The sequence below is a fragment of the Mobula birostris genome, unplaced genomic scaffold (assembly GCF_030028105.1).
Source record: "Mobula birostris isolate sMobBir1 unplaced genomic scaffold, sMobBir1.hap1 scaffold_1169, whole genome shotgun sequence".
NCBI lineage: Eukaryota > Metazoa > Chordata > Chondrichthyes > Myliobatiformes > Myliobatidae > Mobula > Mobula birostris.
The window spans coordinates 12,312-28,031 of NW_027274210.1; the positions used below are offsets into that span (position 1 = coordinate 12,312).

At 49.6% G+C, this 15,720-nt stretch overlaps 1 protein-coding gene across 3 annotated transcripts in view; it reads left to right on the top strand.

The window, feature by feature from the left end:
* Positions 1-5,762: 5,762 nt before the first annotated feature.
* The window catches only part of LOC140192352 (properdin-like), a 33,041-nt gene continuing 23,083 nt past the window's right edge, over positions 5,763-15,720 (top strand). Inside the window, exons 1-2 of one of the 3 annotated variants that reach the window (XR_011884229.1) lie at positions 5,763-5,934; positions 7,337-7,487. Coding sequence is in view for 2 of the 3 variants with exons in the window: in XM_072249999.1 (XP_072106100.1) it covers positions 5,859-5,934; positions 7,337-7,487 (227 nt within the window). In the remaining variant the exon portion in view is untranslated. Of the gene's footprint in view, positions 5,935-6,173; positions 6,274-7,336; positions 7,488-15,720 lie in introns of those variants that run through there. The other 2 variants (XM_072249999.1, XM_072250000.1) reach the window with 2 other exon arrangements.

Sequence of the window (15,720 nt, forward strand, 5' to 3'; positions counted from 1 at the left end):
GTTTGGGATCTGGAGCAGCAACTGGATGATCTTCAGCTTGTACGGTAGAGCGAGGATATAATTGATCAGAGTTATTGGGAAGTAGTCACCCCGAAGTTGCAGGAGGTGAGTAGCTAGGTGACTGTCAGGAGAAATGGAAATAGGCAGTTAGTGCAGAGCGCCCTCTTGTGGGGGATGACCTCCCAGGAGAATGCCACGGCGATCAGGTTACAGGCACTGAGCATGGGTCCGTGGTGCAGAAGGGAAAGAGACAGGATTTGGGAGCGGGAGTGATAGGGGACTTGATAGTGAGGGGAGCAGACAGGAGATTCTGTGGATGTGAATGGGACACCCGGATGGAATGTTGCCTCCCAGGTGCCAGGGTCAGGGATGTCTCAGATCACGTCCACAACATTTCGGAGAGGGAGGGGGAGCAGCTAGATGTCTTGGTACATATTGGTACCAATGACATAGGAAGGAAAAGCAATGAGGTCCTGAAAAGAGAATTTAGAGAGTTAGGTAGAAAGCTGAGAAGCAGGACCTCCTGGGTAGTAATCTCTGGATTGCTCCCTGAGCCACATGCCAGTGAAGGTAGAAACAGGACGATTTGGCAGATAAATGTGTGGCTGAGAAGCTCGTGCAGGGAACAGGGCTTCAAGTTCTTGGATAATTGGGATCTCTTCTGGGGGAGGTATGACCTGTTCAAAAGTGATGGGTTGCACCTGAACCCGAGAGGACCAATATTCTCGTGGGCAGGTTTGTTTGAGCTTCTGGGGAGGGTTTAAACTAACTTGACAGGGATCTAGGAACCGGAGTGAATGGACTCAGGATAGGACGGATGGTAAAAAAGTAAAGATAGCGTGCAGTCAGACTGTCAGGAAGGGTAGGCAGGTGATAGGACTTAGTTGCAGTCAGCAGGCTGAGTATCAAATCATTAGGGATGCAGAATCAAAAAGGATAGCAAATACGGTACTCAAGGTGTTGTATCTAAATGCGTGTAGTATAAGAAATAAGGTGGACGATCTTGTTGCAATATTACAGATGATGTTGTGGCCATCACTGAATCGTGGCTGGAGGATGGTGGTAGTTAGGAGCTGAATGTCCAAGGTTACACGTTATATCGGGGGATAGGAAGGTAGGCAGAGGGGTTGGTGTGGCTCTACTGGTACATAATGGCATTAAATCAGTAGAAAGATGTGACATAGGATCGGAAGATGTTGAATCCTTGTGGGTTGAGTTAAACTGCGAGGGTGAAAGGACGTTGAAGGCAGTTATATCCAGGCCTCCCAACAGTGGCTGGGATGCGGATGACAGCTTACAACAGGAAATACAAAAGACGAGTCAAAGGGCAATGTTATGGTAGTCATGGAGAATTTAACATGCAGGTCGATTGGGAAAATCAGGTTGGTAATGGATCTCAAGAGAGTGAGTTTGCTGAATGCCTAAGAGATAGCTTTTTGGAGCAGTTTATTGTTGAGCCTGCTAGGGATCAGCTATACTGAATTGAGTGTTATGTAAAGAACCACAGGCGATTAGGGAGCTTAAGGTAAATGAACCCTTAGGAACCAGTGATCACGATATGATTGTGTTCAATTTGAAATTTGTTAGGATGAAAGTAATGTCGGATGTAGCAGCATTCCAGTGGAGTGAGGGAAATTACAGTGGTATGAGAGAGGAGTCGGCCAAAGTAAATTGGAAGGAGCTGCTGGCAGGGATGTCAGCAGAGCAGCAGTGGTGTGCGTTTCTGGGAAAAATGAGGAAGGTGCAGGATGTGTATTCCAAAAATGAAGGACTACTCAAATGGTAAAATAGTACAATTGTGGCTGACAAAGGAAGTCAAAGCTATTGTAAAAGCAAAAGAAAGAGCATTCAACAAAGCAAAAATTAGTGGGAAGGTAGAGGATTGGGAAGTTTTTAAAAACCTACAGAGAGCAACTAAAAGAATCATTAGAAGGGAAAAGATGAAATATGAAAGCAAGCTAGCAAAAAATATCAAAATGGATAGTAAAAGTTTTTTCAAGTATGTTGAAAATAAAAGAGAAATGAGAGTGGATATAGGACCACTAGAAAATGAGGCAGGAGAAATAATAATGGGGGACAAGGAGATGGCTGATGAACTAACTATGTATTTTGTGCCAGTCTTCATCGTGGAAGACATTAGCAGTATGCCTGATGTCGTAATGTGTGAAGGAAGAGAAGTGGGTGCACTTAATGTTACAAGAGAGAAGGTGCTCAAAATGCTGAAAGACCTAAAGCTATATGAGTCATCTGGACCAGAGGAACTGCACCCTAGGATACTGAAAGAGGTAGTGTTAGAGATTGTGGTGGCATTAGAAATGATCTTTCTAAAATCATTGGACTCTGGCATGGTGCCAGAGGACTGGAAAATTGCAAATGTTTCTCCACTCTTTAAAAGATTTCCTTTTCTGGTTGGCTGCCAGTGACTAGTGGTGTTCCGCAGGGGTCGGTGTTGGGACCACTTCTTTTTATGCTGTATATAAATGATTTAGATGATGGAATAGATGTCTTTGTTGCCAAGGTTGCAGATGACTTGGAGATAGGTGGTGGGCAGGTAGTGTTGAGGAAATAGGTAGGATGCAGAAGGACTTAGACAGATTAGGAGAATTGCAAATGTTTCTCCACTCTTTAAGAAAAGAGAAAGGCAGCTGTAAAGAAATTATAGACCAGTTAGCCTGACCTCAGTGATTGGGATGATGTTAGAATCTATTGTTAAGGATGAGGTGATGGGGTACTTGGTGACACAGGGTAAGATAGTACGAAGTCAGCATGGTTTCCTTCAGGGAAAATCCTGCCCAACAAACCTGCTGGAATTGTTTGAGGAGATTACAAGTAGGATAGATAAAGGAGATGCTGTGGGTGTTGAATATTTGGACTTTCAGAAGGCCTTTGACAAGGAGCCACACAGACTGCTTACCAAACTAAGAGCCCATGGTATTACAGGAAAATTACTAACGCGGTTAGAGCATTGGCTGATTGGTAGGAGGCAGTGAGTGGGAATAAAAGGGTCCTTTTCTGGTTGGCTGTCAGTGACTAGTGGTGTTCCACAGGGGTCGGTGTTGGGACCACTTCTTTTTATGCTGTATATAAATGATTTAGACGATGGAATAGATGGCTTTGTTCCCAAGTTTGCAGATGACTTGAAGATAGGTGGTGGGCAGGTAGTGTTGAGGAAACAGGTAGGATGCAGAAGGACTTAGACAGATTAGGAGAATGGGCAAGAAAGTGGCAAATGAAATACAATGTTGGAAAACGCATGGTCATGCACTTTGCTAGTAGAAGTAAATGTGCGGACTATTTTCTAAACGGAGAGAAAATCCAGGAATCTGAACTGCAGAGGGACTTGGGAGTCCTTGTGCAGAACACCCTAAAGGTTAACGCATGTTGAGTCGGTGGTGAGGAAGGCAAATGCCATGTTAGCATTCATTTCAAGAGGTCTGGAATACAAGAGCAGGGATGTGATGCTGAGGATCTATAAGGCTCTGGTGAGGCCTCACCTTGAGTATTCGGAACAGTTTTGTGCCCCTCATCTTAGAAAAGATGTGCTGGCATTGGAGAGGGTCCAGAGGAGGTTCACAAGGTGATTCCAGGAATGAAACGGTTATCGTATGAGGAACATTTGATGGCTCTGGTCTGTACTCGCTGGAATTTAGAGGGATGAGGGGGAATCTCATTGAAACCTCTCAAATGTTCAAAGGCCGAGACAGAGTAGATGTGGAAAGGATGTTTCCCACGGTGGGGGAGCCTAGGACAAGATCTGCACCTCAGGATAGAGGGGCACCCTTTCAAAACAGAGATACAGAGAAATTTCTTTAGCCAAAGGGTGGTGAATTTGTGGAATTTGTTTCCACAGTCAGCTGTGGAGACCAGGTCATTGGGTGTATTTAAGGCTGAGATGGATAGGTTCTTGATTGGACGTGGCATCAAAGGTTATGGGGAGAAGGCCGGGAATCAGCCATGATTGAATGGTGGAGCAGACTCGATGGGCCAGATGGCCTAATTCTGCTCCTATGTCTTATGGACATTGTGGAAGCAGAAGGTGTTAATTTTGCTGGGTATTTGATTAGTTCAGCACATTGTGGGCTGAGGGGCCTGTGCCCGTGCTGTTCTTTATGTTGTGTTTCCGGTGGAAGACCCCTCCCGATGGCGAGGGGCTAGGCAGAGTGCACAGACTGAAGCAATTCTGCCACTCATCTGAGAGGGGTTATTTAGTCTCTGCCATCCAGGACTCACTGCAGATTCAACAAGGACTCTCAGAGGGGTTATCAGGGAGGGGAGACTGAGAGGGGGAGAAGTATGCCCTGGAATGTGGGACTGATGGTGGGGTGGTGGAGGAAGGAGAGCTGGCACAGACCAGAGGAGCTGAGCAGCCTGTATTCCCCTCTCCCCCTTCCCTTCCCTCCCCTGCAAATGCTACATCCCCACTGCCAACTCCATTCCTGAAGGGTGACAGCCATAGCCTGCCTCGGAGCCCTTTGGGGTCCTAGCACCCACAGGTCAAGCCTCGATTCCCGGCACAAGCTTATGTTGCAATTCGTTGCAAACAACCCAGATTCCCAGCACTGAGCGAGGACCACGGTCTCTGACCTTCGCACTTTGAAATGCACAACCGCAATGGGAGGAAGTGCTGCCACCCCTGCCAGCAGTACACAGCCTGTTCCTTCAGGGCAGCTCTTCCCGTCACAGCCCTGCCCCAACCCCTTGCTCCTTTCCATCACGAAAGCTCAAATTGTTACTCTTACTCTGGCGCTATAGCAGGGGCACTGAGAAAGAACTGCTGTGCTGTGGGAGGGGGGCAGTGAGGAGAAGGCGTCATGCTGTGGGAGGGCATTGAGGAGGGAGCGTCATGCTGTGGGAGGGCAGTGAGGAGGGCGCGTCATGCTGTGGGAGGGCAGTGACGAGGGAGCATCATGCTATGGGAGGGGTGATGAGGAGGGAGCGTCATGCTGTGGGAGGGCAGTGAGGAGGGAGCATCATACTGTGAGGGGGCAGTAAGGAGGGAGCGTCATGCTGTGGGGGGGCAGTGAGGAGGGCGCGTCATACTGTGGGAGGGCAGTGAGGAGGGAGCATCATGCTGTGCGGTGAGGAGGGAGCGTCATGCTGTGGGGGGTCAGTGGGGAGGGAGCATCATGCTGTGGGGGGCAGTGAGGTGGGAGCATCATGCTGTGGGGGGGCAGTGAGGTGGGAGCATCATGCTGTGGGAGGGGCAATGAGGAGGGAACATCATGCTGTGGGAGGGGCAATGAGGAGGGAACGTCACGCTGTGGTAGGGGCAATGAGGAGGGAGCGTCATGCTGTGGGAGGGACAGTGAGGAGGGAGCATCATGCTGTGGGGGGGCGGTGAGGAGGGAGCGTCATGCTGTGGGGGGCAGTGAGGAGAGAGCGCCGCGCCGTGGGACGGGCAGAGAGGAGGGAGCGCCGCGCCGTGGGACGGGCAGAGAGGAGGGAGCGCCGCGCCGTGGGACGGGCAGAGAGGAGGGAGCGCCGCGCCGTCGGAGGGGCAGTGAGAAGAATGCGCAGCTCTGCCATTCTGAGACCGAGGCCTCCCCGTTGCCTGAGGATCCTGAAATCCCCCCGGCCCCATTGAGGTGGTCCGGGTTACGCCAACTGCGTCCTGCGACTGTCACTCTAATCCTCAGCCCACATCACTGAATGGGATCGGGGACAGCTCACCACCCTTCTGCCCGTCAGTTGCAACATCCTGTCCGGGTTGGGGAGCGTGGGTGGGTGGGGGAGATCTTTCCTCGAATACACGGCCCTCGTAAACATTGAGGAAAGGCCCAGCTGCGGTCATAGTGAGCTCTCGGCCCCCCGGTCATTCACACCTCCAGCGGACAGAGTCCAGCATTCAGTCCAACATCATGGCAAGCGGAAACCAGGCACCTGGTGTGTCTCTGGCTTACCTACTGCTCCTTGCTCTGTACCCCAGCCCCACAGGTAGGTACCTGGGCGCTCCATTACTGGGTGGGTGGGCAGCCTCCAGCATCCCCCACTTCAGTGGGTAGGAAGAGGGGCGTGTGACGCCCTCCCTGGGATCGGATCGGCATACCCCTTTTCCACAGGGCCTTTTCGGCAGCTCATGCCCCAAGCGGGGAAGGAATTTGACGTGTGTCTGGAATTTTCCAGACACAGCTGACAGAGCTCCGTACCGTGGGCAGTGAGAACGGAGCACTGTGCTGCGGAGGGGAGTGCTGCGTTGTGGCAGGGCAGTGAGGAGAGAATGCCACGTTGTGCGAGAGGCGATGAAGAGAGAGTGCCCCACTCTGGGGGTGTGAGGTGAGGAGAGAGTGCCGCACTCTGGGGGTGTGAGGTGAGAGAGTGCCGCACTCTGGGGGTGTGAGGTGAGGAGAGAGTGCCGCACTCTGGGGGGGTGAGGTGAGGAGAGAGTGCCGCACTCTGGGGGGGTGAGGTGAGGAGAGAGTGCCGCACTCTGGGGGTGTGAGGTGAGGAGAGAGTGCCGCACTCTGGGGGGGGGGGTGAGGTGAGGAGAGAGTGCCGCACTCTGGGGGGGGTGAGGTGAGGAGAGAGTGCCGCACTCTGCGGGTGAGGTGAGCAGAGAGCCGCACTCTGGGGGTGTGAGGTGGGGAGAGAGTGCCGCACTCTGGGGGTGTGAGGTGGGGAGAGAGTGCCGCACTCTGGGGGTGTGAGGTGAGGAGAGAGTGCCGCACTCTGGGGGTGTGAGGTGGGGAGAGAGTGCCGCACTCTGGGGGTGTGAGGTGGGGAGAGAGTGCCGCAGTCTGGGGGTGTGAGGAGAGAGTGCCGCACTGGAGGTGTGAGGTGGGGAGAGAGTGCCGCACTCTGGGGGTGTGAGGAGAGAGTGCCGCACTCTGGGGGTGTGAGGTGAGAGTGCCGCACTCTGGGGGGGGGTGAGGTGAGGAGAGAGTGCCGCACTCTGGGGGTGTGAGGTGGGGAGAGAGTGCCGCACTCTGGGAGGGTGAGGAGAGAGTGCCGCACTCTGGGGGTGTGAGGTGAGGAGAGAGTGCCGCACTCTGGGGGTGTGAGGTGGGGAGAGAGTGCCGCACTCTGGGGGTGTGAGGTGGGGAGAGAGTGCCGCGCTGTGGGGGTGGGGGGGCAGTGAGGACGGAACACCGTGTGGTGGGTGAGGAGAGATCGCTATGTCGTGGGGAAGGATCGCCACACAGTGGGATGTGCTCCTGGCGCTCCGGCTGGAGCTGGAGGCGAGGACCCAGGCAGGGAATCCCATCTCGCCACCTGTTGAGCTGTCGAATCCCCAAGAGGCAGAGACTGTCGGCTGGACAAAGATGGGAAGCCTGTGGGCCAGGAGAGAAAGGAGGATCTGATTGATGGTCGAAGGGTCTAACTCGTTGTCCCCTGCCAGACACCGCCAATGTACGATGCTACACTGCAATGGACCGCAACACATTCACCTGCACTGACCTGATCGCGGACAACATTAAGGAAGAAGACTGCTGTCTGAACCCGAATTACTGCTTCCAGAGGAATTCCGACGGCAAATCAGTCCTGTGTCGGTGAGTATCACACACACACCTTCGTTCCCTCCCCCCCCCCCCCCCCCCGCCTCAGGAGAATTTGATTGGATAGTGTCTAATCCTGGAGAATGCAACGGGATAGTGTGGGAGCTTCACTCTGTGTCTGACCCCTGGGGTGTGTGATGGGACGGTGTGGAGGGAGCTTCACTCTGTGTCTGACCCCTGGGGTGTGTGATGGGACAGTGTGGAAGGAGCTTCACTCTGTGTCTGACCCTGGGAGTGTGTGATGACGGTGTGGAGGGAGCTTCACTCTGTGTCTGACCCCGGGAGTGTGTGATGGGACAGTGTGGAGGGAGTTTCACTCTGTGTCTGACCCTGGGAGTGAGTGATGGGACAGTGTGGAAGGAGCTTCACTCTGTGTCTGACCCCGGGAGTGTGTGATGGGACAGTGTGGAAGGAGCGTCACTCTGTGTCTGACCCCGGGAGTGTGTGATGGGACGGTGTGGAGGGAGATTCACTCTGTGTCTGACCCCGGGAGTATGTGATGGGACGGTGTGGAGGGAGATTCACTCTGTGTCTGACCCCAGGGGTGTGTGATGGGACGGTGTGGAGGGAGATTCACTCTGTCTGAGCCCTTGGGGAGGGGGATTGCAGGTTGTATCTGATGGGACGGTGTGGAGGGAGCCTCACTCTGTGCCTGACCCCGTGAGTATGTAATGGCATGGCGCAGACGGAGCCTCTCTCTGTGTCTGACCATAGGGGTGTGTGAAGGGAGTCCCACTCTGTGTCTGACACTGGGAGTGTGTGATAAGGTGGTGTGCAAAGTCCTTCACGCTATGTTGGATCCCTGGAGTATACGAGTGGCTTTTTACCACATAGTCGCAGTTGACTCGACGGAGGAGGCCTCAGGTCTGGGAGGGAGAGATACTGAAAAGGAGCTGTCGTGGGATTTCAGCTTTTTTTGCCATCACAGTCGTGATTCATTAGCAAAGACAAATAAAAATAAGGCAGGTACCAGCAGGAGTGGCCATTGTGTGAGTGGACCAGCATTAGAGTGGGGAGGCTTCGGTGAGAACAGGCTTGGGCAAGTTAAGTATCTGGTGGGTTTCTTCTTCATTCTTCAACTGTTACTGCAATGAGGGAGTTGTGTTGTGCTCCTTGTATGAGATGTGGGAATTCTGGGAGAGCTTCCAGCCTCCTGCACCAGGTGCACCAAGCTGCAGCCCCTCAGAGAACTGGAGCAGCAGCTTGATGCCCTTCAACTGGTATGAGAGACTGAGGAGGTGATCGATAGGAGCTACAGAGAGGTAGTCACCCCTCAGTTACAGGAGGTAGGTACCTGGGTGACTGTTGGGAGAGGGAAAGGAAATGGGCAGCCAGTGCAGAGTGCCCCTGTGGCTATTCCCCTCAGCACGGTGACTCAGAAGAGAAAGGGAAGGTGGAGAAGAGAACTGCGTAATGTTTGATTCCACAGTTAGAAGGGTAGACATGAGGTTTTGTGGATGAGATAGAGACACCCGGGTGGTATGTTGCCTCCTAGGTGCGAGGTGAGGAATGTCTTGGATCGGGTCGGTGACATTCTAAAGGGGGAAGGTGAGCAGCCAGAAGTCTTGGCACATACTGGCACCAATGACGTTGGTAGGAAAAGCGGGGAGGTCCTGAAGAGAAAATTTAGGGAGCAAGGTAGAAAGCTGAGGAGAGACACCTTCAAGATAATGATCTCTGAGCTGCCACCTATGTTCAAGGTAATGATCTCTGAGCTGCCGCCTATGCCACATGCCAGTCAGGGTAGGAATAGGATGATCTGGCAGTTGAATGCATGGCTGAGACTCTGGTTCAAAGGGCAGGGATTCAGATTTCTAGATCATTGGGATCTCTCCTATGGAGGGTATGACCTGTACAAAAGGGACGGGTTACACCCGAACCCAAGGGGGACCAATATCCTTGTCAACAGGTTAGACAGAGCTGTTCAGGAGGGTTTAAACTAATTCTGGAGATGACAACTGCAGTGATAGGGCTGTTGGTTTATAAACAGAAGCAATGCGAAGGGAGACTGCTGGCAAGGAGAGGCTGATGATAGAGCAAAATTACAGTCAAAGGGATGAGTTGCAATGTAAAAGGGGTCAAAATCTAAAAGAGAACAGGAATACAGGACTAAAGGTGTTATATTTGAATGTTTGCAGCATGTGGAATGAGGTAGATGAACATTAGCACAGTTAGAGATTGGCAAGTTTGACATTGTGGGCATCACACAAAAAGGATTATAGTTGGGAGCTTAACATCAAAGGACGCACACTATATTGAAAGGACAGACAGGTAGGCAGAGGGAGTGGGGTGGCTTTCAAATCATTGGAAAGAGGTGACATGAGATTTGAAGATTTGAATCCTTGTGGTAGAGTTAAGGAACTGCAACGGTCATGGAGGATTTCAATTTAAGACCATGAGACATAGGAGCAGAACTAGGCTATTCAGCCAATTGAGTCTGCTCCACCATTCCATCATGGCTGATCGCCTTCTCACCATATCCTTTGATGCCCTAACCGATCAGGAAACTCTGAATTTCCGCCTTAAATATACCCATGGACTTGGCCAACACCGCAATCTGTGGTAGAGCATTCCACAGATTTACTATTTTCTGGCTTAAAATTTCCTCCGTACCTCAGTTCTAAAAGGTCATCCCTCAATTTTTAGGCTGTGACCTCTAGTCCTGGACCCCCCAAATATCCTCTCCACAACCATCCTATCCGGTCCTTTCAACATTCTTGCTTGTTTGCTTGTTACATACACCTGTTAGGGTGCATTCTCCAGATACCTTATAAGGTAACCATGGCCTTCAGCCAGCAGCAGATGTCATCAGGTGGTTCCCAACCTTCACCGAGTGTTTCGACCCTCAACCACGACAGTCTCCAGTAGGTGGGCCGGCAGTGGTGGCCAAATCACTGCCCATCTGCTCTTGGCTTCCAGTTTCCCTCCTCTCGCCTACTCCAAATCCAACAAGAGGCTCGTTCTGCCTCTTCCCCCATCCTACGAGCTGCTTGTTTTTTGCTCCTTTCGTCCAGGCCCAGATCTGACAACAAACGCCATGCTGATTTGGCTGGGAAACCTCTGCAGCCGATCTCCACAGGGAACAACCATGCCTGCCATCCCTTGTCTTTGCACTTCTGCACTAAGGGCTGGTACTTCAAGGCCTTTCTCTCGTGGGCCTCTTCCCATCGCTCCTCCCACGGCACAGTCAGTTCAACCAGAATTATTTTCCTGTCTTCGGTTGACCACAGTACAATGTCCGGGCGTAGGGTTGTGTGCACCACATCTGGGAACTGCAGCCTCCTTCCCACATCGACCCTCATCTCCCAGGAACTGGCCATTAGCAGCAGATTGGGCTTTGATTGGTTACGAAAGGCCTGGCTCCCTCTTTGGTGAAGGTGGTGGCCTTCCTCAAATCTGTGCCAGCCGCCCTCTTCTTGCATCTCTCTCTCTCTAGTGTGTCAGCAAGAGCAGGAGCACCTTATCATGGTGCCACCTATACCGTCCTTAAGTTAGAGCTGTTTTACACCTGGACAGTATATGAGCCAGTGTCCCTTTTTGACCACAGAGCTTACAGTGATCAATGAGATCCTCCTGCCAGTCAATACAGGCCCAAAGCTGCCAAATGCTCCTCATATGTTAACCCTTTCATTCCTGGAATCATCCTCCTGAACCTCCTCTGGACTCTCTCCAATGACAACACATCCTTTCTGAGATACGACGCCCAAAATTGTTGACAGTACAATAAGTGCAATCTGACTAGTATCTTATAAAGCCTCAGCATTATCTCCTTGTGTTTATATTCTATTCCCTTGAAATAAATGCCAACATTGCATTTCCCTTTTCTTAATCACAGACTCAGCCTGTAGATTAACGTATGAGCACTCCTAAGTCCCTCTGTACCTCTGATGTTTGAACCTTCTCCCCATTTAGATAATAGTTTGCAATATTGTTCTTTTTACCAAAATGCAATCATGCATTTCCCAACACAGTATTCCATCTGCCACTTTTTAGCCCAATCTTCCAATTTATCTAAGTCCTGCTGCAATCGCATCGCTTCCTCAGCAGAACCGACTCCTCCCACCTATCTTTGTATCATCTGCAAACATTGCCACAAAGCCATCAATTCCATTATCCAAATCATTGAAGACAATATGAAAAGTAGCGGTCCCAGTACTGAACCCTGAGGAACACCACTAGTCACTGGCAGCCAACCAGAAAAGACCCCTTTTATTCTCACTCGCTGCCTCCTGGCTGTCAGCCATTCCTCTATCCATGCCAGTATCTTTCCTGTAACACCACAGGATTTTATTTTGTTAAGCAGCCTCATGTGGTACCTTATCCAATGCCTTCTGAAAACCCTAGTAATTGACAACCACTCCTTTGTCCACCCTGCTTGTTACTTCCTCAAAGGAGTCTAAGCAATTTGTCAGGCAAGATTTCCCTTTACAAAAACCATACTGACTTTGATTTGTTTTTATCATTAGTCTCCTCATCCTTAATAATAGACTCCAACACCTTCCCAACCACTGAGGGTCAGCTAACTGGCCTACAGTTTCCTTTCTTTTTCCTTCCTCCCTTCTTAAAGAGTGAAGTGGCATTTGCAATCTTCCAGTCCTCCAGGACCACGCTAGAATCAAGTGATTCTTGTAAGATCATGACCAATGCATCTTATCTTTTCAGCAACCTCCCTCAGGACTCTGGGATGTAGTCCATCTGGTCCAGGTGACTTATCCACTTTAAGACCTTTGAGTTTCCCTAACACCTTTTCCTTTGTAATAGCAATAGTATTCACACCTGCTCCCCGACACAGACAGATCTCTGGCACACTGCTAGTGTCTTCCACAGTGAAGACTAATGCAAAGAACCCATTTCTTTGTCCCCCATTGCTACCCACCAACATCATTTTCCAGTGGTCCAATATCAACTCTCACCAACTTTTACTCTTTATAAAACTGAAAAATCTTTTAGTATCCTGCTTTATGTTATTGGCTAGTCTGTCCTCATATTTCATCTTTTCTCTTCTTAAAGTTTTTTTAGTTGCTTTTTGTTGGATTTTAAAAACTTCTCCATCATCCTACTTCCCACTCACTTTTGCTGTATTATTTGCCCTTTCCTTGGCTTTTATGCAGTCCCTAACTTTCCTTGTCAGCCATGGATGCCTAACCCTGCCATATGAGAACTACTACTTCTGTGGGACATAGCTATCCTGCACCTTGTGAAATATTCCCAGAAACTTCAGCCATCTCTGCTCTGCCATCATCCCCGCCCACCAGTATACTGCTCCAATCCACTTGGGCAAGCTCCTCTCTCATGTGTCTGTAACTCTCATTCCATCGCGATACTGATACATGTGACTTATGCTTCTCCCTTTCAAACTGAAGTATGAATTCAATCGTATTATGATCACTGCTTCTTAAGGGTTCCTTTATGTTTAGCTCCCTAATAAGATCTAGGTTATTACACAACACTCAATCTAAAATAGACTCAAGCTCAAAGCCCTAATTGAAAGTATTCAACACGTTCTCTCTCTTGCGAACTGACACCAACCTGATTTTCCCCTGCATAACCCCCATTACAATTGTGACATTACCCTTATTACATGCCTTTTCCAGCTCCTTTTGCAATCTCAACCCCACATCTTGGCTACTATTTGGAGATCTATATGATTCCCATAATGGTTTTTAACCCTTGCAGTTTCTTAACTCCACCCACATATATTCAACATTCTCTGACCCTATGTCAGCTATTTCTAAAGATGGTGAGCATATCCAGAACTAGAGGGCACAGGTTTGATCATTTAGAACAGAGTTAAGGAGGAATTTTTTTTAGCCAGAGTAGTGAACCTATGGAACGTTCTGCCACAGACTATGGTGGAGGCTCAGTCCATGGGTATATCTAAGGCGGAAATTGATCATTTCCTGATCAGTCAGGGCATCAAAGGATATGGTGAGAAAGCAGGTGCATTGAGTTGAGTGGGATCTGGGATCTGCAGACTTGATGGCCTAATTCTGCTCCTATGTCTTATGGTCTTATGGTCCATCTCCTACCAACAGAGCCACACCACCGGTTATGCCTTCCTGTCTGTCCTTTCAATATAAAGTATATCCTTTGATGTTAAGCTCCCAACTATGGCCTACTTTCAGGCATGACTCAGTGCTGCCCTCAATGCCATACCGACCAATCTCTAATTGCCACAGGTTTGTCCACTTTATGCAAAATCTTACGCGCATTTAAATACAGCAGCTTCAGCCCTGCATTCTTCACCCTTTTGAATGTTGCCTCTGTGGTACAATTTAACTCTTTGCTCTGTCTGCATTTGTACCCAATCATTGGCTTGTCCTTCCATACATTCACGTTACATCCATCATCTACTTGTAGGTAGATTGGGAAAATCATATTGCCGTTCGATCCTAAGAAAGTAAATTGGTAGAAAGCCTACAAGATGGCTTTTAGAATAACTTGTGGTTGAGCCCACTAGGGGAGCAGCGACTCTCAACTGGATATTGCGTTAAGAACCAGTTTTGATTCGTGAACTTAAGGTAAAGGAACCCTTAGAGTCAGTGATCATAAATTTGAGAGGGGAAAGCTGAAGTCAGTTGTATCAGTAATATAGTGGAGCAAAGGGAATTACAGAGACATGAGAGATGAGCTGGCCAAAGTTGATTGAAAGGGGACACGAGCATGGATGACGGCAGGGCAGCAATAGATAGAGTTTCTGGGAAGCAATTTGCAAGGCATAGGATAGATACATCCCAAAGAAGAGGTAGTATTCTAAAACATAAACACGAGGAATTCTGCAGATGCTGGAAATTCAAGCAACACACATCAAAGTTGCTGGTGAACGCAGCAGTCCAGGTAGCATCTCTAGGAAGAGGTACAGTCGACGTTTCGGGCCGAGACCCTTCGTCAGGACTAACTGAAGGAAGAGCTAGATCCCCCTCCCCTCCTCTCCACCTCTCACTATCAAATCTCTTACTAGCTCTTCCTTCAGTTAGTCCTGACGAAGGGTCTCGGTCCAAAACATCGACTGTACCTCTTCCTGGGGATGCTGCCTGGCCTGCTGCGTTCACCAGCAACTTTGATGTGTGTTGGTAGTATTCTAAAGGTAGGATGATGCAACTGTGGCTGACAAGGGAAGTCAAAGCCAACTTGAAAGCAAAACGTAGAAAATAGGTGCAGGAGTAGGCCATTCAGCCTTTCGAGCCTGCACCGCCATTCAGTATGATCATGGCTGATCATCCAACTCAGAACCCTGTACCTGCCTTCTCTGCATACCCCCAATCCCTTTAGCCACAAGGGCAATATCTAACTCCCTCTTAAATATAGCCAATGAACTGGCCTCAACTGTTTCCTGTGGCAGAGAATTCCACAGATTCACCACTTGCTGTGTGAAGAAGTTTTTCCTCATCTTGGTCCTAAAAGGCTTCCCCTTTATCCTTAAACTGTGACCCCTCGTTCTGGACTTCCCCAATATCGGGAACAATCTTCCTGCATCTAGCCTGTCCAATCCCTTTAGAATTTTATACGTTTCAATAAGATCCTCCCTCAATCTTCTAAGTTCCAGCGAGTATAAGCCTAGTCGATCCAGTCTTTCATCATATGAAAGTCCTGCCATCCCAGGAATCAATCTGGTGAACCTTCTTTATACTCCCTCTATGGCAAGAACGTCTTTCCTCAGATTAGGGGACCAAAACTGCACACAGTACTCCAGGTGTGGTCTCATCGAGGCCTTGTACAACTGCAGTAGTACCTCCCTGCTCCTGTACTCGAATCCTCTTGCTATGAATGCCAGCATACCATTTGCCTTTTTCACCGCCTGCTGTACCTGCATGCCCACTTTCAATGACTGGTGTATAATGACACCCAGGTCTCGTTGCACCTCCCCTTTTCCTAATCAGCCACCATTCAGATGATAATCTATTTTCCTGTTCTTGCCACCAAAGTGGATAAACTCACATTTATCCACATTAAATTGCATCTGCCATGAATTTGTCCACTCATCTAACCTATTGGAGTCACCCTGCATCCTCTTAGCATCCTCCTCACAGCTAACACTGCCGCCCAGCTTCGTGCCATCCGCAAACTTGGAGATGCTGCATTTAATTCCTTTGTCTAAGTCATTAATATATATTGTAAACAACTGGGATCCCAGCACTGAGCCTTTCGGTACCCCACTAGTCACTGCCTGCCATTCTGAAAAGGTCCCGTTTACTCCCACTCTTTGCTTCCTGTCTGCCAACCAATT